At 45.3% G+C, this 27437-nt stretch overlaps 1 protein-coding gene across 1 annotated transcript in view; it reads left to right on the forward strand.

Moving 5' to 3' along the window:
- The window catches only part of PPWD1 (peptidylprolyl isomerase domain and WD repeat containing 1), a 537697-nt gene that overhangs the window by 291705 nt on the left and 218555 nt on the right, over positions 1-27437 (forward strand). The window contains exons 6-7 of the mRNA XM_069627352.1: positions 8099-8289; positions 24750-24939. Of these exons, the coding sequence (XP_069483453.1) occupies positions 8099-8289; positions 24750-24939 (381 nt within the window). The remainder of the gene's footprint in view (positions 1-8098; positions 8290-24749; positions 24940-27437) is intronic.

Here is a 27437-nt window from a genome sequence, read left to right on the forward strand (position 1 = left end):
ACTACTTTGCCAGCTCCCAGCCACATAGGTCTGCCGAGACACCCGCCGAGCCCTTGGGCAGCCAACCGGAGTCTCCAATGGATGAGAGAGTGGACAAACTATTGTCGATGGTCCAAAGTGGATTCCTGGCGGTCAACAACAAACTGGACGACATAGGTGCCACGATCAGCTCTCTGAAGGCAAGGGTTGATAAGGAAAGTGCACGCACTACGGAGGCGGAGAACACAATTGGAGTTAACGAGGACTTGATAGCACAACACAGCCGCGATATCGCCCAGTTGAAGGGAGACCTGCAGAAAACCCTGAATAAGTGCGAGGACTTGGAATCTCGTTCCAGGAGAAACAACATCCGCCTGGTCGGAGTAGCCGAATCCTTCGGAAAGGGTTCCATGGAGCGCCAGGTAGAAAACCACCTGAAATCCCTCCTGGGCCCGATACTTTCTCCGCTCGTGGAGCGGGCCCATCGCACCCTGGCCCCCCTCCCAGGCCTGGAGCACCGCCCCGCACGATCATTGCCTGTCTCCTGAATTATAGAGACAGAGACGCTATCCTGAGGCTTTCCAGAGAAAAAGGATCCCTGCATTATGAGGAAAACAGGATACACATGTATCCAGATTTTTTGACCAATGTGCAAACGTTGAGGAGGTCCTACGGACCGGTCAAGAGACAGCTGAGGTTACGCCAGATCCCATATGCACTTGTCTTCCCGGCTAAAATGCGCAAATGTGCACACTTTTTTGAGAATCCTACGGAGGCCATGATGGACGTCGAGGCCTCAATCCCCCTTCCCCCAGGGAGCCGGGAAACTGACCGTAACCTGCCGCCCCGGCTGGTGGCGGAACCGGAGGACCATGCTGGCTGATGAGACTTGCTCTACACTGCCGTGCCATAAGTTCAATAACCTGTTGACGGCGAGGTGGCCCTATCCACCATATGTTGTCGTAGGGCCGTGAGTCCCCCCCCCCCCCCCCCATGGTGTTCAGTCACGTGAGTACAGCTCACACCCCCAGGAGACTTCTCAAGTTATGGTTGATGGGATACATCATCGGGTTGGGGTTGATGATGCGGGTGGGGTTGGCGGGGAAACGTGTAAAAGTTTGTCCTGGTGCTCTGCCAGGCATGGTTGGGGATGTTACAAAGTTAAAATCAGGGGACTATTTTCCAACAAGACTCTTCCAGTACTTGAGACAATGGCGCCATACTTGGCAAATGCCCCCTCCGATAGGCTACTATGGCGCAGGCTAAGGGTGGGTTGAACATTCGACTACTCTCTTGGAACATTCGGGGTCTCAACAATCCAGTCAAGGCAAGGAAAATTGCCGCATATATTACACACCATGATCCCCACATCCTTCTGATACAGGAAACGCATGCAATGGGGAGCATCAACACCAAATTCCTCCCACGATGGGGTCCTCATAGGTACTTCAGAGTATTCAACACAATCCAGGGGAGTCCTGACGCTTATACAACCCAAGCTATGCTTCAGGTATCTTTCTAGCAAGATAGACCCTCTAGGTAGATTCGTGTTGGTATGGGGGGAGGTGGCGGGGCGGCAAATACTACTGATTGACACATACGGTCCTAATATCAATGACCCACTATTTTACCGCGCAATCCTTGATATGCTGTCCACATCGGTAGAGGCGCAAATAATATGGGGCGGGGATTTCAATATGATTCTTGATCACTCCCTGGATCGCTCATCTACCTCCCCCAGGGCCCCGTCCAAAGCGGCTCTTACTGTTAGACAGATGATGAAACAGACCAACATAATTGACGCATGGCGCACGTTGCATCCACATGAGGAGAAATTCACTTTCTACTCATCTGTTCATGACTCCCACTCCCGTATAGATTACTGGCTTATTAGTTTGTCCCTCGCTGGCGCGATCGCCGACTATGCAATACACCCCCGCACGCTCTCAGACCACTAGCCGATAACACTGGACATCAGCCTAGATGACTCCCCACCTCTGGCTAAAAGGTGGAGAATGCCCTCTGCGATCCTTAGAGACCCCAATATCTGTGAGGCATTACATATTGAAATCGAGGAATCTTTGGAGTTGAACGAGGGTTCGGCGAGCACCTATGCTACTCTATGGGAGGCATTCAAGGTTTGGGTCCGGGCTACTATACTGGGTAAGTCCACAGGTATGCTGAAAGCGGTGAGGAGGAGGTAACTGGGTGTGACTGAAGCCACAATAGACGCATTACAGATGGAATATAGCACCACATTGAACAAGGAAACCCTATCTAAGATGCACCCTTCCCTCAAGGAATTCAATGAGCTAGCCAGTAGGGAAGTCTTGTACATGGCTGCCCCGGCTAAGGCCCGCAGGTACGGGGAGATTAATAGGGCGGGGAGATTTCTGGCCAACATGCTTAGAACAGACAGGCACCTCAACCCAATCGCTAGCATCCAGAACCCGGCTGGGGTCACGGTCAATAAAGAAAGTGACATCAACTCTACTTTTGCTGATTTCTACTCTGCTCTATACTCTGATCACGATGTTAAAACCAGGGAAGACACGTTCAGGTACCTGGATTCCCTCGATCTCCCAACACTCACCCAAACGACACGAAACATTTTAGATCAACCCGTTACTATTGAAGAACTCAGTGAGGCCATTAAATCTTTATCTGGCGGCCGCGCCCCTGGCAGGACGGCCCGACTGCCGAACTGTATGAAGAATTTAAGGGTGTGTTAGCCCCACTATTACTGAAAGTGTGGGAGGAGGCCATGAATTGTGGTATCCTTCCAGACTCGATGCGTGAAGCAGTTATTACGGTCCTTCTGAAGCCACGCAGACCAGCACAGGATATGGCCTGCTACAGGCCCCTCTCCCTAATCAACACTGATGCGAAAATCTTCGCAAAAGTGCTGACCACCAGGCTCCTGCCGTACATGCCAATCCTGGTCCACCCTGATCAAGCTGGCTTTATACCAACTAGATCTACGGCTTTAAACCTGCGACAATTATTTAACGTGCTGGCGCAAATAGACCCGGAGGCAAAAGCGGCTATAGTGGCCCTCGATGCCGAAAAGGCCTTCGATTCTCTCTCCTGGACATACCTTTTCCTGGTACTCGAGAGGTTTGGACTTGGACCATATTTTATTAAACGCTTCCGGCTGCTATATACCCAACCATCCGCCACGGTCCTAACTAATAACACCCTGTCCCCTTCTTTCCATCTACACAGGGGGACCAGACAGGGCTGTCCCTTCTCGCCCATTCTGTTTGCCCTCACTATTGAACCAATGGCGGAATATATCCGTCAACACCACTCGCACAGAGGTCTCAGGATGACTGGCCCTCCCCAAATTATATCACTGTATGCGGACGATACGCTATTGTATGTCCGAGACCCACATGAGAATGTGCAACACATTATGTCTGACATACACGAGTTCTCAGAATATTCGGGATATAAAATCAATGTCCCCAAATCTGAAATCTTTCCATTGACTCCTAATACAGGTGACCTATCTCGCATTACGGGGTTTAAGCCTGCCCCCACGCAGGTAAGATACCTGGGAATAATGGTGGCTAGAGATGGACAGCTGCTGTATTTGCATAATCACGGCGAATTACTTCTCACCCTTACGACCAAGCTCCACCTATGGGCTAATCTCACTCTGTCCCTATACGGCCAAGTGGCCCTGCTTAAAATGGTAGTTCTACCCAAACTCTTGTATCTCTTCAACAACATCCCGATTTGGCCCGTTAAACCCTTTTTTACGAAACTTAGATCATTGGCGTCTTCCTTTATTTGGAACGGAAAACTGCTAGGCTGGGATGGGACAAGATGGTGGAGCCATACTCACAGGGCGGTATTGCGGCCCCTGATTTTGAATTGTATTGTATTGCATAGCAGCACAGACACAATTTGTGAAACATTGGTTTGACCCCAAAGACACAGCCCCACACATTCTTCTCGAAAAGCACGCAGTCCTTTTGAACCCCACTTATAGTAACGACTGCCCTTTCGACCCGGTATACGTCACCACACGAGCTTGGTCCAGGGTTTACAGGAGGATTGGCGTGGAGATCCCCTATGACCCAGATATACCCCTGTGGAACTTCTCTAGTGTTTCCATGACTTTTGACAGGGCCCTTGAGCGAAACTGGGACCCAAATAAACTCTTCAGGATGCGAGATATGTTCCCTGATGGCACGTTTTGTGTACTCGGCCACTTCATAGATGCGGTGGGGGGGGTCAACTTCAGCAGCTCCAATATTATCGTATGAGAACAGCTTTTGCTGCTAAATGTCCTTCCTTCCCGGCAGAACCCCAGAAACATGAATGTATCAGAGCTATGGTGACGACGGATGCTCATAAGGGAATCTCGCTTTACACCTTGGTGCAAGCACACTCCCCCCTCACGAAACACTATCAGAGAAACCTGGGAGCGGGATGTAGGCACCCAGATTGATGACGTGAGATGGGCCAGATGTTGTCAACTCACCAAATCGGTCTCCATGAACTCAGGATTCCGATTGATCCAATTTAAAATCCTGAATCGGTTACATTACTCCCCGGCTAGGCTAGCTAGGTTTGTGGAGGGTTGCACAGGGACATGTTCGAAATGTGGCGCCGCCGATACTGGAGCGTATCATATGTACTGGTCGTGCCCTGTTATTGCGGACTTTTGGCAAGAAGTGGCTGAACTCCTTGAGGAGACAACAGCGATCCCAGCCGCTCTGCCCCCCTGAAATACCTGTTTGGGGACATTGGAAAGGTGAAGGAAACCACAAGAAGGTTTTTTAATATCTTATGTGTTATTGCCAAACGCTGCATCCTTAAATGTTGGAAATCCACTGCAGGGCCTACCCGATCCAACTTCCTGAAAGACTTGTGTATGGTAAATGATGATGAGGAACTTTTTGTCTTATCAGTCCCGACGCCCTGTCGCCCCAAAGATATATGTCGCTGCTACGTCTGTACCTATGTGATTTGATGTCTGATGCTGATGTAACACCTACTCCGTCACCTTAGGTGACGTTTCCTGCCTCATTGCCACAGATGTATGTCATTGTCGATATTATGCACATGCTGTGCTGCACTGCTTATGAGAATTGTCTTGCTGTGAACCGTTCCCTTAATAAACAAAGTTTAAAAAAAAAAAAATCAAGTCCTCAAAATCCTGCAAAGTTGCTAGGGGTCTCTAAGGTGGAGGGAATTGGCACATTTCTGAGAATCTTCCCTAACAGTGGAGAGACGAGGGAGGAGGTCTGGAGGACTCCTGCAGTGCAAAGGTCGGCAACTGCAAGAGGCTCTTTCCAAATCAGCGGCACTTCGCAGTTTCAAAATAGCACCACTGCGGTTCTTGGACACCTTTTGGGCTCCCCTTGCTTCTGGGGTCCAGCACTCAGTTGAGGTGGCTCAGGCTTGGGTCGTCCTGCTTCGGGAGGGTCCTCGGGATCTTCTGGAGCTTGGGTCCGGCTTAGACTATGCACTTGTTGCTGGTGTTTCTGACCCCTGACACTCAGTTCCAGCAGTAGCAAGGAAGTACAGCAAGCAGGGAGAGGGGTTCCAGCAAAGTTCGTCTTGGTGTCAGTTGGTCCCACCAACCCAAGGGAAGAAGTCGTCCATTCTGGGTTTTTCGAGTAGATACGAAGTTGGAGCTTCCGCACTGCAGCAGGGCTTCACCGGGCAATTGAGCGGTGCTGGAGGGTACAGCAAGCTCCTCTTTCAAGTTCTTTCATCTGATGTTTCTGCCATTGGTCGGCTCTGCCTTCGGTTCAAGAAACCTTGCCGTTTATGAAGGTTTCTCCCATTCATTCGGAGTCTAGCTGTCACTCACTGAGCAGGGTGGCTGTCCTCCAAGGACAGACGGCCAATCAGCACTGGGTGCATTCAGATAACCAAGGAGACTAAAGACAGGGAGTTTCGGGCACCCCCCTCACTTCCTGCCCGACACACTGGGGCTGGAGGCGGCTTTCAACATTGAAGCCCACCAAAAGCAAAACAAACAAAAGGGTTAAACCTGGATTGCCGCGCAGAGTAAAATCCAAGAAAGACCTCAAAAGCAAGAAGTCACGAAAAAAGACGACCAGGGCCATTTTGACAAAATGGGCACCCATGAGTGCAATACTGCAGCTGAGGATTCAGCCTGTGTTAAAAATGCACAATGGTAGGCAAATAAAACCACTGCCACCAACCATTAAATGTAGTGAGATTAACATAAAAAAGTTCCATGAGTAAGTAGGAAAAGGAGCTACTAAGTAACCCCCCAGTACTTCAGCATAAGATGGGCTGTACTGGGCCTACATTGGAAAAACGGGTAAGTGAAGTCAATTTCACTTTACTGCTCTTGGGATCAGTAGTTTACCCAAGAGAAGGTATGTTAACCTTGAGAGGACTTCTGTGTCACTGCACTGAGTGCTGTCACAATACAAAAAGGTGATGCCTATGGAGTTTGTCGGACTCCAAAACCAAAAGTAAGAGTCCAAATCCGATCGAAAATACAATGGAGGAGAAAAAGGTCTCACTCGCTCGAGGATAAAGTCCAGCAAAAGAACTGGGGGTCTAAGGTTGAAGGGAATTAGCACGGAGATGAGAGTTCTCCCTAACGTCGTTACTCATCATAGTGACTACCTTACTCTTAGTCCCCTTTCCTCCATACGCCTGCCGTCTGCTATAATAAGTTTCATCTATTGGTATTAAATGGTCTTGGCGATAGAAAAGGACTGGATGGCGCAGCGCGGGGCGGAGCTCAGGAGGGCGGGGCTATGGTCACGCGCAGTGGCCCTGTGTAAAAATAAAAGGACAAAAAAGTAAATATTTTGATACTTTTAAAAAGTGCTCCGGTCCCGTCCTTGGTGGGATTTGTCCCACAAGTATGGAGGAAAGGGGACTAAACTAGGATTAAGGTAGTCACTACGGTAAGTAACTTTGTCAGTCTTCATTAATCCTTTACTCCTAATTGCCTTTTCCTCATCCCAGTACTGTCAGTGATTATATATGAGGAAGTCGGGGGAGTTGACTCACAATGACCCTGTTAGAGAGAATTCTAAAATAAATTGCGAATTCCCTCTACCTTAGAGACCACCAGCAACTTTACTGGATTTTGAGGACATGATTTTTTTTACCTGTCCAGTGAGACCCTTTTTTCCCACTCTCTCGTGTATTTTAATGTGATTTGGTACACTGTGTTTCTTTTGGTTGTGGAGTCTGACAAACTCCATAGGCATAATCTTTTACATTGTGTCACACAGCATCTTCAGTGGAGTGACACTGGGAAGTCTTTCAGATTTCCCCAAGTTTAAATACTTTCCCTGGGATAAACTATTGTTTCCCAGAGCAGTAACGTGAAGACTTTACTTACATATGTAACTTTCTCGACCCAGCACACCCTATCTTACAATAGGGTGCTGGAGTGGTTACCTAGTATCCCCTTTGTCTAGCTTCTCATGTAACATTTTTTATATTACCCTTTCCTCACTGAATGGCTGGTGGCAGTGGTTTCATTTGAACTACCTTTTGCTTTGTGGCATGATGGACTACATTCACACATGCGTCCATTGTGCCCTCTCAGGTGATATGTTTTTTTATTAAAGATCGTCAGCAGACGTTGGCCAGACATCCAGTATTTCTTTTGAAATTATTTGGTGTGGTATTCATTTAGCTGTTTTCTATGTTCAGTGGACCACCCTTTTCTGCCTTTACAAAATATTTCTACCCTTAATTGTAAGTAAGTGTTTTTACATTTTGTTTCAATGGCTAAGACGTTTATGTAAAAGAGATGTCCCAAGAGTACCACCTTCACACTTGTAATGTTCCCTGCTGACAAATTGCATGTGTACGCCATTGGTTGCACCCTTATTTTGTTGACGCTATATAGCTTTCCTTGTGAGTGAGTTTTTCATTTCAGATCTATGCTACGTGAGCATCGCCATCCTCATCCTGAATCCAGTACACCTCGACTCCTGGTAACCGTCCTGTTGAGATTAGAAATTTTAATCTTGAGATGGATATTTTGTTTGCAATGTATACAATGTAATGTACCTTGAACACAGTGTAATTAAACTGTGTTCATACAAAACTCTAAAGCCAATTAAATGAGTATTCAAATGTTGAATTTCCACAATAGATGTTTACTGAGCTGCAGCAGATGAGGCAACAGCTTCCAGACATGGAGTTTGGCCGGCGGATGGCTGTTGAGCGTGAGCTGGAGAAAGTGGATGCGATTAAGTTAATTAACATCATTTTTGATGAGACTGGACATTTTGTGCTTTATGGAACCATGCTTGGCATTAAAGTCATAAACGTGGAAACAAACCGGTAAGTGTTAGCTCTTGAAGTGGTGTTAAAGTTTGCATGTAAAATTCTACTATTTTAAGCTTTTTTCATGCTAGTTGTGTTAGAACAGACGCAGTGTCATCAGTTTGTGTGTGATTAAAAGCATACTTGATATAAACTTTTGAGCAGTAATCATACATTCCCCAAATTTTTCTGTCATTTTTAGAGCTTCTCTGTGTACATATTTTAGTAAATGTGACGTATGTTTGCAACACGTTCTTTTAGCTTTTGCAGATGTGCAACTCACTCTCCAAGACTTCCTTTATAAATATGGTATCTACAAAAGTAAGGTTTAAGAATGCAGGGGTGCCATTGTTTGCTAGTAGTTACTTTGACTGCCTCCTCCAAGATGCCAGCTTCATTCGCAAGAAGGAACAGCCTCAATGTAATCCTTGCCATAATCTACCTATTCTGTTAATTTAGACTAGGCTTGACAGCAAGTTTATTAAATGGGCACATTTACAAAAATAATCTAAGAACTATTTAGTGCCACCTGTTAGGTGAGATTTTCATAGCAATGACAAATCTTCCTCACCTGTGTCCACCCCAGAACGTTTTGCTTTACTGGTGGATTATTTTTCCCTATGCCGCAGTGAGTGTGAACCTTTTCCCACACTCACAGATCATTTTACTCTTTTTATGGGTGTCATTTTTAAGTCTCCATAGTGCCTTTTTAATGTTCTCCTCTTTGACAACTTTTGGTACAAACTGCCTACTGTTGCTGGGTTGCCCTTGGGGCTCTCCTTTTAATATTCTCTGGCTAACCTTGAGAGAACTACAGTTCCCAAGGGTAGAAAGGATCTTTGGATCCCTTTTACATTGTTTAGGTGAGACCAGCAACCCCCCCCCCCCCCCCACCTTATGTGGAGTGCTGGGGAGATGCACTGCATCCTCCTTCTCATTTTAAATGTAACATTTCTCTTAAAGGGACAAGCTTATCTTTAATGGCTGGTCGCAGTGAACCTTTTTTCTAATTCGGTGTACCTTTACCACAGGCTATTTCCATAGCCCCGGTAAAGGCACCCACGGGTGCTCATTATACCAAAATGCCCATCTTCTTTTTTTGCCATTGTAGCATTGCTTGTCCTTTCTTGGATCTTCCCCTGCCTCTCAGGGTGGGTAAGTCCTTTGTGTGATTTCTATCTTCGGCAGGAGACCTCGGTCAAGCCCGCACAGGCACCAGAGTGTTTGTGAAGGCAGAAAGCGAGGTAGGAGTCCATAACTCTGCAGCCTTTTGTCTTCCAGTCTGACTATGAGAATCCAGTTCAAACTGGGAGGCTGGCTGTCCTGGAAGGACTGCCAACCAGGGGGTCAAGTCCTAAAAAATAAGTGAGGGGGACTCATCAACAAACGCAATGGGATGTGACTTCACCAGAAATTAGCATATGAAGGTGAAATCTACACAGTTCATTAAATTGGGTTTGTATAACCACCCAAATTGCACAGGACAAATGGCATTTGCCTTTCATAAAATCAACACACCCACCAAACCAGGAGAGGATATTTTCCTCTAATAGTGTTTTTGAAAACTTTAAAAGGTGTGCATGTTCATGGATCACCAAACAGCCAATCTGTAACGGTTTCACCACACTGATGAACCCGGCCATACGAAGACCAAAAGGACGCCCATTGGCAGGATTACTTACTCTAATTAACGCAGGAGTGAATCTAGAACTCCTAGAATCAATCAACATCCACGCCTGCATACAAATAACTATAGTTCCTCAATTGAGGCCACAAATCCAAACAATAAGTGAGAAAGACTTACCCCCTACAAAAGAGATACTTGGAATAGTAAACATTTACTGGAATCCGGGTGTAATCTCAGATGAAGCTTTCATAGACTGCGTTTGTTCAGCAATCGATGAAGCGTCCACAAAATGCACTCATGTAAACTTTATAGTATGCAACGATCTAAATGTTAGGCAGAAACCTGTGCAGTTCCCTCTGGGACCACTGCAAAAGATTTAGGACTACAGGCGTTTGGCAGTAAACCCACTTGGTAGCAGTCTGTACCACACAGATTCACTTGGTAGCTGTGGCTGAGCAGTCAGACTTCCCTCAAGAAGAGTTAGGCAGTATACAGGGTATTCACAATAGGTCAAGAGAACACAGTAGAACAAGTAAACGCTGACCAGGGCTTGGTGTAAAAGAGATATAATTATTTATTTAAAACCACATCTAGAAAAACACACAGGCACTAATACTAAGCAATTCAAAAACACGGTCACTAAAAGATATACACTCCCTTAAAAGAATATTAGACAAGTCTTCATCAGAAAACTGAAGCGCCCTGAAACAATGTGAGAAACCATAGAACATGAATGTTTTGCCTTTGTGTGGTCTTTGAAGAAGTTTAGACCATACTTTTATGGATCTACCTTTGTAATTCAAACAGACCACCAAACCTTGAGATGGTTAATGCAGATGAAGGGGGAACATCCTACATTTTTAAGATGGTCAATCAGCCTACAGGGGTTTGATTTTACCACAGGACACAGGTCAGGGTGTAATCACCAAAATGCTTATGGTCTCATCCAGGGGTGGATTAAACCCTCTTGTCCCTTAGTCTGGAGGTGAGGGGGGACAAGTGTTAGGGAGAATTCTCTGAAATGTGCTAATTCCTCTCTACCTTAGAAACCCCCAGCAACTTTGCTGGAATTTGAGGACTTGATTTTTTTTACCTGGAGAGAGAGAACCTTTTTTTTCCCCCTCTCTCATGTATTTTAATAGGATTTTGAACTCTGTTTTTTTTGGTTGTGGAGTCTGACAAACGCCATAGGCATCATCTTTTACAGTAAAGTGAAATTGAATTTACTTACACTTGTAACTTTCTAGACCCAGCACACACTGTCTTACAAAAGGGTGCTGGAGGGGTTACCTGGTATCCCCTTTGTCTAGCTTCACATGTAACATTTTTGTTACCCTTTTCTCGATTAATGGCTGGTGGCATTCGTTTACTTTTAACTACTGTGGTGTGCATTTACTGCGGGCTGTGTTTGCAGCTGCAGTAAAGCATCAAAGGGTGCCATTTTTGTCAAAATGGCCCCGGTCGTCTTTTTACGCCATTTCTTCTTGGAAAGGTCCTTCTTGAGATTTACTCTGCGCACCAAACCAGGTTTGGTCGCTTCGTTCGTTTTGCCTTTGCCAGGATTCGCGAGTGAAGCCCACCTCTGGCTCCAAAGTGTCTGTCGGGGGCAGGAAGTGAGGTAGGTGCCTCGAAATCTCTGTGCTTAGTCTCCTAGGAGACAGGAATGCACTTCTAGGTGATTGGCCGGCTGGCTGTCCTGCAAGGACAGCCACCCTGCTGGGTGACTGACAGCTAGGCTGGAATGAATGGGAGAAACCTGCATAAAAGGCAAGGCTTTTTGGCTCGGAAGGCAGAGTCGACCACTGGACGAAGGAATCCGAAGAAGAACTTAAAGAGGATGCCTGCTGCAACTCCTGGACCGTTGGTTTGCCTGGTGAAGCCCTGCTGCTGTGCTGAAACTCCAATTTCGTGTCGACTAGAGAAGCCCTGCAAGGACGACTTCTCCCCTTGAGTTGGTGGGACCAATCAACTCAAAAGTAAGCCACCTGGACATCCTCTCGGAGCTGGTTGAAATCTCACTGCAGTTGCTGCTGGAACCGAATTGCCAGGGAGAGGAACACCAGATTGTGTGCGTTGCTTTTAAGCTGGCCAAGAGCTCCGGGAAGATCCTCTGGACTCCCAGGAAGCAAGACTGACCGAGCCTGAGCCACCTCTGAGTGCTGGACCCCAGATGCAAGGAAACCCAATCTAGACAGCCAGGAACTGCATTTTTGCTATTTGCGGTAGACGTGAGGAGCTGAAACACCCAAGTGCCACTTATTTGAAGATTGCCGGTTGCGGTCAGTGACCGTCCCATTACAGTGCAGGAGTCCCCAGACGACCTCCCTCTTGCCCCCACGAATGAGGCCCAGGAACACTAGGATCTACAGAGCTGCACAACAACAGAAGCCATCTGCTGCACTTTTCTTCAACCTAAAGGTACTGTACAGTCTAAGAGAACGTACTTCTTGTCGTGTAACTGCGCTTGTTCTCTGTTGGTGAGACTTGTTGTGGTTGCTCTGTAGAGTTGCTGAAAGCTTCTTTACTTCATAAGCCTAAACAGCCTGTGGCCCTGCTTTGATTTCTTCTTTTCTACAAAGACTTCTAAAACATTGTGCAAGACTTTTACCTACCTGCAAGAAGTGCTTCAGCTCACCTAGACTTTTGCCCAATTGACTTTGGCTTAGCCTGGCTCCCTAAATGATTCTTCTTCCCTCTGTTAGTGTTTTTGGCCTTCCTTCAAGGAAGGGTTTAACTAACTTTGCATTGGGGGGGGGTTTACAAAAGTACTTGCCTGCTTCGAGAATTTTTGTGAGATCTCTTGTTTTGTCCTAAAAACCTTTCTCTTTGACAAACTCTTAAGTCTGATTCTAAATGGCAACATTAGTATATTCATGTCCACAGTGTCCTAGTTACTAAAGTCACCTTAGGGTGTAGGAAGTATCTGTGTGCCATCCCAAAAGGGTACTTACTCATTTAGGAATATTAAGAGTGTGTATTTTGAAGTGTATTTGTGTTAATATTATATTGTCCCCTTCTGATGAGGGCTTACTCTAACTGACAAATTAATAATTGTTTAATCAAGAAACCTTGTGTGTAAGTGTTTATTTGAATACTTGTCACTGTGACTCTCTGTGTAACTCCCCTACAGCTCACTTTGACCCCGCTACCAACCCGTGTAGTACAGACTTGTACCAAAGGTTGGGTTCCTATTGCTAGGAAGTCAGGGTTGTTATAGTGTACCCAAAGGGTACTGCATACAATCCTGCCTAACAGTTGTATCATTATTTAATGGAATACCACTTGCAGCCTCTGTATAAGCTGATTTGAGCACTTTCTCGTTAACGGGGCTGTTTACTTGTGGTTTCAGTATAGTAGCAGCAGGCGCAATTAAACCAGAGCTAGGATTACATGGCGCTTCTAGAGTATCAAGGTTAATAATTAGGTCACTTTTAAGTTGGGGTAATTCATCATCTGTGTTTGGTTCAACTTTCAAGGAGCATAGTCGGATATCATCAGGGTCACTTAGTGGCAGTAGAGAATTTTCCAGCAGAGCTCCCATATACTCAAGCTCCATCTCATCCATACTCACATTGAGATGAATTTGGTCATTTAGTGGCACTAATAAACTAGTATTACTTGGGTAGGGTGCATGTATTTGAGTTGTAATATTAGATGCTGAGATAGTGCTTATGTGGATACGCACAGTTGGTACTTCCATCTCCTGGCCCTGTTCACATTCATTTATAGAGGGTGTGTCAGGTTTAGAACCAGACTCTGTTCGTGTTTTCTGATTTACATCAGTGCTGGACTTGGTGCTCAGCTCCGACTTTCTAGCATAGGCAAGGTTCGGTAATGCAACACCAGATACCACAGATACCATTTCAGTCCCAGCATCTTTCACGTCTCCATTGACACTCGCACAGACACTGGCAGGTGCTACCATATGATCAACTAATTTTGATTCAAGACAACTGAGGTATAATTGAAGCTCATTAGTCACAACTAGTGCAGCCTGTATTGCGTCTGCAGAATTTGTGAACTCATTTTTGAATAGTAATTGGTCATTTTCCAGGTTACTATTTGTTTTTCTGTTTGTGTAATAATTATGGTAGGTCATACAATGTGTCCGTGTCGTTTTAATTTGGACTCCAGTTGTATTAGTAGCATTTGTGTCACTCCCTAAGTTAATTTGCTCCATATCACAATAGTAATGTGTGATACAATATCAACTAATATCAGCAGGTGCAAGGTAGCTGAGTTTACTTTGCATTTACTTCGCATAGACAGGAAATGACAGCAACCAGTCAGCAAAGCACTGTTATAGCTAGACCCTTTTTGAACTTTTTCACTGTACGGTTTTTATAATTAGCTAACGGCTGAATACACTTAAAGATTCGACTAGTCGTGTAGTGTCAAACTCATTCACAAGTGTTCAAATATCAAGTGTCATTCACAAGGGATTAAGATCACATTCAGAACATCGGAGTTAGCCTCGTTACAAATCGCGCAATAAAGTCTGCACCCGGCGTTCGACCAGCATATGACCTCTGATTTAATATACACCTCTGATTAATATACACAGTTCGTGGGAGAGAGGCCTATGCCTAAATAGAGCAGAAGAGTACCGAAATGAACACAGATATGAGTGTCAGTTGTAGCAGTAGAGTAGAATACCAAACACAGCTAGATTTTAGAGTCCTGTATAGGGGGAGAGAGGCCTATGCCTAACAGAGCAATAGAGTACCGAACTAAACACAGTTAGCTGAATGAATGCTGATAAGACAAGGATTTACTAAACTTGACTGAAAGTAAAGTGTCGCCATTTAGGACAATTACAGTAAATATTGTAATAAACAAATGAACATTTCAGTGTTCAGCATTACATATTTCATTATTGAACTGCACCCTTCAACATATCATATTGAATAACACGCAGAACTCAGTCTCAGGCTTACACAAAGCAACTAAATTGCTATAAGGAAAGGAAGGTGATCATAAAAGAAAAGAACATGTCCTCTGACAATGGCAATGCAGGTGGAGACGTAAATATCTCATCACAAGCGACATCAGGAGTGTTGGTTATATCAACTGATCCAACAAGATGACTTTGAGGAGTGTTTAAGAGCAGTGGGAAACCAAAATGCTATTAATAAATTAGATATCTTCACAAACCTAGTGGGAAGAGAAATGAAAAATGTCATTAAGACAATACCCCAGGAAGAAAAAACGACATACCAACCATTAATAACAGCGATAAATGCAAGAATCATTGTCCCACCAAATCGGGACTATGAGCGATATATCTTTAATCAATGTACTCAAAGTCCAAACGAGACCATTGCGCAATTTGCATTACGCCTACAACGGAAAGCCAGGTATTGTGACTTCTCTCATTTCAATGATGACGAAGCAATCGGATTGAGAATAATTGAAGGGTGTGTGTCTTCACAATTCAGGAAACATCTGCTAAAGAAATCTCTTCCTCTAAAAGAGGTTCTTGAGTTCGCACGAGTCTATGAAAGAGTGGACGCACAGGCAGCTAACATAGAAAATCCTAAAGGATTAGATACCATCGCTGCGATGGGTCAAAGACAAAACACGCAATGACAGAGGACGACTCTGGATGAATCCCAATGGTACAATAATCGCAAAAGCTATGGAGAGGGACAATGTTACAGATGTGGGTTTGAGTTCCCACACAGGGGTCAATGTCCAGCTTTAGGACACACGTGTTTACACTGTGGTCAAGAAAATCATTTTCAGAATATGTGCAGAGAAAGGCTGCCCTGGACGCCTGCACAGAAGTCAAGTGGACAGACGATACCAAACCGAAGATATGAAGATCAAAGGTAATTTAATATAAACCAAATGCAGAAAAAACGGATGAAATGAAACCAAGGTTGAATCAACCAAACTTACGATTAGGACAATCGAATTTGCGGCCAGGGTTACACAAACCAGGTAAAGAGGCGAATACAGCTGATTATTTATCTCGACATCCAACTGGGAATGAGGATAAAATACAAATTGAAGCAGAAAATTGTCATATTTATCTGCCAATGCCTTACCACCAACGATATCAAGGGCAGTGTTTGCTGAGAAGAGCAAAAGTGATCCGACAATTCAAGAAGCAATACATTTAACGACGACTTGACAATGGAAGAATATGTCAACAGATCAAGAGATTGACAAAAAAGTAGATGTGAAAGAACTACAGAGATTGGCAAAAATCAGCAGAGAATTAGTATCAACAGATGATGGCATGCTCTTGAGGGGAAATAGGCTGGTGCTACCTAAATTTCACTTACAATCATATCATACACAGGCTTTTTATGCATTGCTTTTTTAACTGTTTTACGATAGCAGCACTCATGGGTCAGTAAAGGGTAGATTTGTGTGCAATGCAGGTTTTAAACCTTTTTTTCGCAAATGGCTTAGTAGCATAAATAAGACTGGGAGGCACAGGGATTTGACATGCAGGTTTAACATTTCACCCAGGGGGACAGGGTTGGGGGGGGGTCACTCTTTCTCAACTCTCATGCTGGACTTCCTTTGCATCTTGTACTTATGGTGACCCTGAATCATGCTGTTCCCATCTTCATCTTGTATCCTGGCTTGCAACATTATGTGTTACTACTGACTTCTGCAATTGTATTTGCTCTCCACGCTTGCTTCTCCACTCTTGACTGCTTAATCTCTTTTCTCTCCTCCTTTCCCTTCTCCCTTTTCCTATATCCTCCCCTTACTTTCTTCTATGCACTTACTCTATCAGAATTGTCCCTGGACCTAATATGATAGCAACCTCGTCTGTTTCCTCCACCCTCCCATTACTGTTTTTTTCCTCCCCACCACCCCTCCAGCACTATCTGAAATGTTGCCAGGCCTAGTATGATAGTCGCTTGTTTTGTTCCTCCCCTCCCTTTCTGCACCCCTCTCCCTCACCTTTTGTTTTTCTCCGGCTCTACCAGAAATGTCGTCAGGCCTAGTACGGTAGTCACCTGTCTTTCCATTTGCTTTCCACTCTCCCCCTCCCTTCCTTATCTATGTCTTAGCTCTTGCACTATCTGAAATGTCGTCAGGCCGAGTACGATAGTTAATTTATCATCCTTACTGTTCATGGCCTGTAAGAATGTGGTTGTATTTTCCCTTGTTCCCTCCCTTGCCTTGAAGCGCTTTGAAACACATAGTTTATTTATATAGCGGCTATACACAATCATATATCATATCATGGATGTGGGGTTGTGTGGGGGGGGGGGTCAAGGTATCATTCATAGGGACAACTTTGTTCTTTTCCAGACCCCAACTAAAAGTCAGGTCACCGCCAGGGCAATGATGTACTGCGGAAGGTAAAGGATACAGTGTTTGTTCTGTTACTTGTTCGCATCTAGTTGCTCGTGGGAACGGGCCTTCAGCGGAGCTGCCATGGGGAAGAGGCTGGGGGGGAGGAGCAAGCTCACTGTGCGTTGTCAAGTGGGGGTCAGCTGCAGCTGCAGCCTTTTCCACAGAGGCCTGGGTTTGTTATACTCAAAATGGAGTCTAAATGCATCACAAAATGGAGCCTATGTTATGCATCATTGATATGAAATTCTTACCCACCATCTTGTACTGTCTCAGTTTAATGATTTTACTAAGACTTCAGAAAAACTGTCCTAACAGGATTTCAGGCTTGGTTTGATGGGGGCTAGCTATTGTTGGACAACTCTGCTGGGGTGGGGGTGCATTCATCTCCATTCAGAAACTGGTGACGGCGCTGGATATAGGAAAGTTGTCCGTTTTCTCGTATATACAGCTTAAAAAGGTTCTCTGGAAGCTGCATTTACACAGGAAGCTTACACTGGTTGAGAGAATATTGGACTCTCGTGTCGATATGAAGGGATTGACTTCCGCACTGTATGGGGTGATGGGAGTGGGGATCTAGGGAAGGCTGTTGATGATAGGTTGTGGTGGTTGTGCTGGAAAGCATTTGAAACTTCAGTGTCCTGTCAGTATAGGTTGCATGGTATCAAGCTCCTCCACCGGTAGCAATATGACTCTGTCTGCCTTTCTAAAATGTATGCCTGGGTCAGTCCTCTGGCATGGATGTGGTGCATGGGCCGCATAATGGCACATTTGGTGGGCATGTGAGAGAGTGCAGGTGTACTCGATGGAGGTGTTTGGATGGATAAAGGAGGTGGAAGGAGTGATACGCCCCTTGGAACCCATGCTGATTTTATTTGCACTGGAGGAAAGGGAAGAGGAGTATAGGCGTTCATCTACCATGCCCCACTTCTTGCGGTAGGTGGCTAGGGCCGGTTTGAGGTGTCATTGGAAGCAGGAGAGCCTGCCAGGACATGCTGAATGGGTGTCCAAAGCTAAAGATATTTATTGGATGGAAAGACTTAATGTGGCCCTTCATGGGGGCTGTGCTCAAGTGAAAATGGCCTGGTTAGGGTTCCAGACTAAATATATGGGGGTGGGGGGTGTAAGGTGCCTGGGTTTGCTGTACATTTGGGGGGGATGGGGGTGTGGGGTCATGGGTGGTGGGCTGCATCCCCCTGGGAGGATTCATTTGGGATTGTACATCAAGTTGCTTGACGAGGCGAACTGTAGCTAATCAAGTGTTTTTATTGTGTTATCTTTTATTTTTCCCACAGTGGGGAGGGAGGGCTTTGAGATTGACCTAGCCGTGGGGGGTCGTGGGGATGAAGGGGGATTGTTGAGATTTGTGTTCTATTGCGGCCCTGTTTTGGGTCGTTTGGCATTTTCTTTTTCCCCTTCTGTGCTTTAAAATTTAATATAACTTGAAGTTTAAAAAAAAAAAGAAAACTGAGAAGTATTTGTTGGTCAAAGTTTGTATGCAGTACCCTCTGAGACCACAACACACAACTCTGACCACAGGTATAGGCAACCCAACCTTTGGTATAAGCTTGTACTACACAGTTTTGGTAGCGTGTTGAGCAGCCAGGCTTATCTCAAGAGGGGTAAATGTGAGCTGTAGTGGAGGTACACAGAGATTTACAGTTACAGGTATTCAAATAAACTCTTACACTCAAGGTTTCTTGCATATACAATTATCAATGTATCAGTCAGTTAGAAAGCCATCTTCAGAAGGGAGCAATATAATAGTAACACATAAATACACTTCAATACTGTACACTCTTAGTTTCTAAATCAGTAAAGACCCTTTTGTGATGGCACCACAGACACAACCTACACCCACAGGTGACTTCAATAACTTGGGTGCTGGGGACATGAATACCTTACTTTTGGCATTTAGAATACTTTTAGGAATTGGTAGAAGGCAAAGGTTAGTAGAACACAAGAGACCACACATATTCTTAAGCAGGCAAATACTTTTGGATCCTCCAAGAAGAGTCCTACAATTCAATAGGCTAAGCCAAAGTCAATGGGCAAAAGTGTTGTATAGGATGAAGCACTTCTGGTAAGTAAATGGAAAGGTATTTGTACAAGTTCTTAGGAGTGTTTGATGAAAAGAAGAATCAAATGTAGGGCCACAAGCTTATTAGACTTGTGAGTCGTGGAAGTTACAAGCACTTCTGCAGCAAGAGGCAAGTTCTCTTAGACTTGTTTTACACTACCTTAGAAATGAAGAAAAGATGCAGTGGATGACTTCTGTTCCTGTGCAGCTCTGCAGATCTCACTGTTCCTGGGCCTCAGTCGTGGGGACAAGAGGGAGGATGTCGGGGGACTCTTACAATGCACTGGGACGGTCAAAACTCGCAACTGGTAAACTTCACTTTCAGTGGCTGTGCAGTGTTTCAGTTCCTAAAGTCTATCGCAAATAGCAAATAGCAACACAGAGTTTCCTGGCTTTCGAGATGAACTTTCCTTACTTCTAGGGTCCCACACTCTGAGGAGACTCAGGCTTGGTCAGTCCTGCTTCCTGGGAGTCCATAGGATCTTCCAAAAGCTCTAGGCCAGCTTAAAAGCAGTGCACTCAATCTGGTTTTCCTCTCCCTGGCTATACCGTTTCCAGCATCAACACTGTGGAAATTCAAACAGCACCGAGATGGATGTCCAGGTGGCTTACGTTGGAGTTGATTGGTCCCACCAACTCAAGGGGAGAAGTTCTTGCAGGGTCTTCTCTGTCGATGCGAACTTGGCATTTTGGCACTGCAGCAGGGCTTCACCAGGCACACCAACAGTACAGCGGTTGGAGCAGGCGTCCTCTTCAAGCTCTTCTTCGGTTCCTTCGTCCAGTGGTCGACTCTGCCTTCCAAGCCAAAGGACTCACCTTTTATCCAGGTTCCTCCCATTAATTCCAGCCTAGCTGTCAATCACCCAGCAGCCTGGCTGTCCTTGCCGGAAAGTCAGCCGGCCAGTCGCCATAGAGTGCGTTTGGGTCTCCTAGGAGACTAAGCACAGGGAGTTCCGGGCACCTCCCTCACTTCCTGCCTACCCCAAACACTCTGGAGCCAGAGGTGGGTTTCGCTCGTGAATCCCGCCAAAGGCAAAAATGGACAGAGACCAAACCTGGTTTGACGCGCAGAGTAAATCTCAAAAAAGGAAGTTTCCACAAAGAAATGGCAAAAAAGACCGGGCGCCATTTTGACAAAATTGGCTCCTGTGGTTGCTTTACAGCAGCTGTGAACGCAGCCCGCGGTAAATGCTCACCATGGTAGTTTAAACAAAACCACTGCCACTAGCCATACAATGAGAAAAGGGTAACATATATATTTTTTTTTACATGAGAAGCTAGACAAAGGGGATACTAGGTAACCCCTCCAGTACTATATTGTAAGATAGTGTGTGCTCGGTCTAGAAAGTTAAAATAAGTAAAGTCAATTTCACTTTACTGCTCTAGGAAACAGTAGTTTACCCCAGAGAAGGTAGTTAAACCTTTGGGAAATCTGGAAGACTTCCCTGTCACTGCACTGAAGGTGATGTGTGACACAATGTAAAAGATGATGCCTATGGAGTTTCAGACTCCACAACCAAAAGAAACAGAGGTAGAATCCACATTAAAATACATGAGAGAGTGGGAAAAGGGGTCTCACTCTCTCCAGGTTAAAAAATCAAGTCCTCAAAATCCAGCAAAGTTGCTGGGGGTCTCTAAGGTGGCTGGAATTAGCACATTTCTGAGAATTCTCCCTTACAGTACTCCTCTTTACCATACCCAAGGCTAGCCCAGGGGCAGGATACTTGAACTAGGTTTGACGACCAGAAGTAAGATGGAAATGGGAATCAAAGGGCTTTGCATCCAATGTTATCCTATGGAGGACGTGGGTGGGGAACATGCACAGGCATGCTTACTTACCCTCCTGACTGTTTTTTTCCCAGGGGCCACGATAGATCTGGGGGTTGCTGGGAGTGCTGTCCTCCGTCCTTTCGGTGAGAGCTGCCCAAGGGTTGCAGGTTGGAGTTCTCTACTGGTTGGGGTTAACTGCAAGATGCAAGCCTAGTTGATGAACAATTGCTGACTTTCGCAATGCAGACCTCTTCAGGACACTTCACGGGATGGAGGAAAGCGAGTTCCAGCGACGACTACCGGCTGCAGCCGTCCTTCCTGTCGCGGTCAAAGATACAGCTTCAGGACAGGTTCCCTTGATGCTAGGACGCTAAAATGTCGGGAGAAGGCTACTCATGGTACAAGCTCGCACCCAACATAGGTGCGGGCTTGAACACAGAATGACAGTGATTCTGGGGAGATAGCCCATGAGGGAGCTGGTCAGTCCACTGGCGAGTGCAGGGACTTTTCCGAAGGCTCTTGAGGCAAGCAACCGCAAACACAACAAGACTAGTTGGTCCCACTAGTCCAAGGGATGAATCACTGACGGGTCTTCTGAGATCAGGCATAGGAGGGGTTCACTGGGCCAGTCACTGGGGAGGATGCTGGTCTGCTGCAGAAGTTGCCCTTGCATTGTCAACTGGCTGCTCTTCAAAGGATTCTTGGCTCCAGCATACATCTGCAGAATGGTTGCAGGAGACCTCCTCTCTTCCAAAATTGTAGCTGAAAGCAGCTCCAAGCAACCAGGGCAAATGATCTGCACCGTTCAAACAGCCATTAGTTGTCCAATCAGTGACAGCTACTAGTTTCACTTCTGCCCCAGCAGCAGACTCTCTGGCACCAAGGGTGTGGCGGGGGACTAGACGGTGCCACCACGCTTCCTGTGACGCACACAAAAGCAGCAGCTTTCCCAGGCAAGTGCATGACCTTAAATGGGATTTCTTGACCTGAGAAGGCAGAAAGGCCATATTACAATATGGCCAAAAAACAACTGAAAATCCGAAATGTAAAAAGTTAGAGATACAAAAATATCCCCATTGCACTGCACCGTAGGGTGCTGTGTGCAAGTAAAAAAATACCCACATTTAAAACACACATTTAAATGGGAATCAAAGTTTCTCAGTACTGACCGTCGTAATGACTAGTCGCGTTCCCCATAACAAATTAGCAAAAGGCGGCGAAGTGAATCTGAAGGCTTTACTTATCTTCAAAAAGTCGGGTCAGGATCAAAAACAAGGCAAAAAGACTGGGGTTCCATAGAAAACTATGGAGGGAAAGATGTAAAAACAAAATCTTTCCTAATACCTTTACTGTAAAACACCTCTGTTCATCCTTACTGCAAATGTTTGCAATTTATTCTCCATTTTAACCTACTTAACCATGCCATTGATCCTTCTATGTAGTTATTGCTCCCCTGCAAGGTCTTGGCAGGTAGTCTTTTGACCAGCAGCAGGCCACACCAAAAGGAATTCTGTGTTAAAACTGAACTATTGCTCTCTCTAATGCAGGGGTCTCCAACCTTTGTTAGCTAGAGCTACTTGTAGTGAGGGCCAATGGTGGAGAGCTACTAGCGGGCAATATCAGGGATAGATATGTGCATAAACATCAGAATTTGTTCTCACTGTTTTGGGCATGTTTATTTCTTCTTTATATATAGATGGAATAACATATTCATTCACTGTTATATTAATAACTGCAAAAACCTCTTAATTGCATTTTTTTTAAAATAGTAGCTGTCTCATAAAAAGTATCAGAATTTAGGAACCTGATAGGGACACTCGGTGTGAAGGTTGACACTGCATTCTATCCATCAGTTCTCTGTAGTCTGGCGTTTAACTTGATACAGCAACTTGGATGGAGTCACTCAGATGCTAATCGGTCAGGCGGGTTCTAAATTTTGATTTGAGCAAGTTCATGTCTGAAAAGGCAGATTTTAAGAGATAGTTGGAACCAAACAGAGAAGTCACTTTTAACGCTAATTTTTATTTATTGGTTATTTGTAATGCGCCCTATACAGCAAACAGGAGTTACCTGGAGGTGGCAAGGCCAGGAGCCATCTGAAGGCCAGTTGTATCGCAGTAAGCACATTTGGACATTACAATTTGATGGCATACTTTTTTTTAATAGCACTTCATGAGGGAGTCTTGCGGCTTCTGTGTGCTACATAGAAGAACTGCACTTAAGCCCGAACATCTCCATTTCAGCAAGCCCAACCCTTTTTACTAGGAGAATATTTGGAAATAAAATGTTACCACACACAAGAGGCCCAGGGTGTGTAGAGGCATGCCAGAGAATCTTCAGAGTTCCCAATAGGCCAGACCAGCCCTGTTTAAAAGGTGTCCAAACAGCAGGGATGTGCCCAGCTTCCTGTGTTCCCAGGGTGAAGGCGTCTGTTGATGCATGTGAAAAGATAGCATGGGAAAATTGCAGAATCAGGCCCATAATATTAAGTCAGGCATTGCTTTTTTTTGCACTATAGTTAAGTATGTGGTGATATCTGTGCCTGTTTTTTGGTTGTAATCATTAGTCCGGATGTGAGGAATGAATGCACATATTAAGCCATTTATGAAAAGGTGGCGGGATTGTTATTACATCAGCTTTACAGGGTTGTGGTTTTGCTTTAAATGTATAATTAGTATAACAGTCTTGCTTTTAAAGATGTGTAACTGCAGTGTAAGCGTTTTATATGCCCATAATTAAATAGATTATAAAAACCCACTTGCACACGGAAACTTTCTCACCCTGTGCTTGCGACTAAAAATGAGCCCAGGACGATGTGCAGGCATTGAGCCATCATACTTAATGTCTCTGCTTCGTCCTGTATGAATTTTCAGTGGCTGGCACCACATTGATAAACGGCGGGGCTCCAGTCAGCAAGCTCTACTCATTTCTGAAGTGTGTACACAGGCACTGTCTCAGCCTGGCAAACTTGGGAAATGAGCAAGGCTTGCTCGCTGGAACCCCGCTGCTTTTCAGTGTGTTGCCTGTGACTGAAAATGAGCTCAGGACGAAACAAGACATTGAGCCATCCTAATTAATGTCTCTGCTTCGTCCTGGTCGCATTTTGATTTGTGCTGCTGCATCCACCACTCTTGACCCGTCCCAAAGCTTACCTCGGATACAGCTTCAGCCTCCTCTACCGATGCCTTCTCAGTGCTAACTTCTCCTCGAGCGCGGCTCTAACTGGAGTTGGACATGCAACCAACATAAGCAAAGGAAAAAGCCTGGGCTAATCCAGTGAGTGCTCAATGGCAAACACCATGGCCAATGCGGGCATTGCTTTTAGCAAGGAATTGGCTCTGGCCTATCACAGCATTCCTTCTATGTGCCATTGAGATTTGCTGTGCTGTGATTGGTCCGAGCACTTGCTTGCTTCATACAGCATTTTTTTTTCTGTCCACCGCAAGTGACTGAAAAGGCTCAGGCGAGTTACTGGTCGCTCGCGATCGACCATTTGGAGACCCCGGCTCTATTCTGTAAAGTGCCACATAGAAACCAAGAGCTCTCATGACCACTCTGTAAAGGTTCTAGAATATCAGATAGGTCCTGATGCAGCCATAGCTATCCATTGCAGCTTAGAGATTTTTAATTTGACACTCTGATTATTTTTTAATTATTGTTCATGTTTTATTCAATGTGTAGGTGTGTTCGAATACTTGGAAAACAAGAAAATGTTCGGATGTTACAAATAGCCATGTTCCAAGGTGTAGCCAGGAAGCATCGGGCAGCCGCCACAATAGAGATGAAGGCGTCTGACAATCCTGTTCTAATGAGTATCCAAGCGGATCCAACCATTGTCTGCACTGCCTTCAAAAAGAACAGGTTTTATTTGGTACATACAGTTCCTTGGCACTTAATGATACCTTTACTTTCATGTACTTTGTTTCCTCTAAGTGAACCATAACTTGTGTGCCAACAACTGCTATCGTGTTAAGTATACGCTTTTAACTGCTTTCAGAATATTTGCATTTGTAAATGAATGTGTCCAATGCTTTTCACAATTTAGTAGGTAATAGGTTTATTTTATTTTTTTGTTCCTTTCTATTTTAACACTGTTAGGGAGATTTATCATGTTTATGCTTCATCCCCTCACCTAGTGAGACCCCCAGCACTTTTTGCTGGACTTCTGGACCTTTTTTTAGAAATCCTGAATTGAGTGGAGCCTTTTTCCACTCATTAATTCTTATTGGCTCTGTCTTTTGGAACTCTATTCTTTGTATAGAGTATTCTTTGTACCTATCCTATGGAGTCTATTTTCCTCCATAACCCTTAAGGGCATCTGTATTTTACCATTGCAGCACACAGCTCCTTATCCAAGAGTTAGGATAGAGAGATACGTAGTTTCTCTCCTAAAACGTTAGTCTGAGAGATTGGCACACACCACTTTATGTGGAGTGCCAAAGGGATACCTAGTATCCCCCTCTGCTCCTGTGACTTTTTTTTATTACATAGACAATCTCCTACTTATGGCTGGTGGCAGTGGACATGTTCTACCAACTATTGTGTGGTTTTTGTACTGCAGGTTATGTCGATAGCGCACAATAGAGGCACCCAATTACTAACTTGGGGCCTCCCTTCTTTTTTCGCCATTACAAGCGTGGTTGTTCTTTGTCAGCCCTGATACCATTCTGGGAGGGGGAGGCCTGTGTATGTTTTTCCTTTGGCAGGAACCCTCGGTGTCCCTGCCTAGGCTCCAGTGTGTCTGGGCAGATAGGAAGTGGGGGAGGAGTTTTCCACTCCCTGTCCTGTGTCTGTGTCTGAATAGGACCAGCACCCACTGAGGGTCTTGTGGTCTTGATTGGACAGCCACATGCCCCTTTCTGTAAATTGCTGAGCAAGATAGCAGAGGAGCGAGTGCATGAGCGAAATGCAAGTCGACCACTGGAAGCTGAAGTAACTGAAGAAGACGACCAGAGACACCTGCAGACCCTTTGCAATACCTTGAAGCGACCACTGCTGTCCTGACTCAGTTTTGTGTGCGGCAGTGGAACTCCAAAGAGGACGACTCCTTCTCTTTGACTGGTGGGAACAACCAGTCCCAAGACAAACTTTGATTTGAACCATCTCCCGAGGTCCTGTGAGTTTCCAGAGCTGCGGAACCCAATACCAGGAGACCTGCTGCCCATTTCGAGTCTACAGTCGTGGAAAGTCTGAATCTGTCCAAGTCTTTGAGCCCTCAAGGACACTCCAGAGACCCAATCCAACTCGTCCAGACCAGCTCATCAGTCTGTGAGACTGCAGGAACCAAAGAAGATTGAATCGCATCTTTTGTTGGTGCTGCAGAAAAGGTGCGAAAATGTCAGAGTGGCCAAAGAAGTTGATGAAAGCTGTACCGCAGGTCCTCCCACAACAGTGCTGCTGAGAGACACTGTCCATTGTCCTGCCTTTCGTCATCAGAGGAATCCGGTGGTCAGGTCCAAAGCTGCAACATCACAGAGCATCCACCACGAACATTTTCTCCAAACCAAAGGTACTGTGGGGAAATATGTATTGCTTACCTTATTCTAGAAAGTCGCTCCAGAGTGTTGGAGTGCACATAGAGGTATCCAGGGCAACCCCCTCTTACCACCCACTCAAGCTGCTGCTTGTGTCCCTTTAGCGAGTCCTTCAACAGCGTCTCCAACGTTGGTTAAGCCGCCTTGTATCTTCTTTCCTAGAGACTAGAAACTATCCACAGGAGCTTTTGACTTCTGCTGCTTTTCAAGACTTTAAGCCTCTCCAAACTGCCTTTTAACTAGGGTTGCATTTTGGATTTTAAAGACTTGCTGTGCAGATAAACTGCCTCCTGGAACTGAAGCCCTGATAAAATTACACTAACCAACTGTTTTCCTTCCCCAAAACTGTGTTCTATGTGTATGCTGACTAAATGCAATTACTGTATTACTTTGTGGTGGGTGTTATTCTCCAGCATGGGGTCTGGCATGGATTCACATGCTCATGAATATTCCCCATCGTCAGGCTGGGAATCCTCGGTAAAGAAAAAATCAGTATCAGTTTCGTTTCTGATCTGTCTTTCTTAGTAACCAATCACTGATCTCTGGGTCATACTGCCCCCAGCCAATGTCTGCCCTCTCCCTAAGCCCTGCCTCTGGCAGCCATCCTCAGATTTTTACCGCACGCTCAAGTGTTGGGAGTCCTCATGCTTTAGCTCTCGAGTTTTTGCTGCGTTTTCATGCTTTTTCAGATTTTCTAATTTTTTCGGTTTTAATCGAGCCTCAAGCTCAACCGTTTCTACTTCTGATAACGGGGACCCGTTTCGGAATTCTTCTATGCCCCTCAAGGGTGAAGTTTTCGTCGAGTTTACGCTTCTTGGAGGATTCCGGAAGATAT

Source organism: Ambystoma mexicanum, chromosome 6p (genome assembly GCF_040938575.1).
Source record: "Ambystoma mexicanum isolate Mex_15411 chromosome 6p, UKY_AmexF1_1, whole genome shotgun sequence".
Classification (NCBI taxonomy): Eukaryota; Metazoa; Chordata; class Amphibia; order Caudata; family Ambystomatidae; genus Ambystoma; species Ambystoma mexicanum.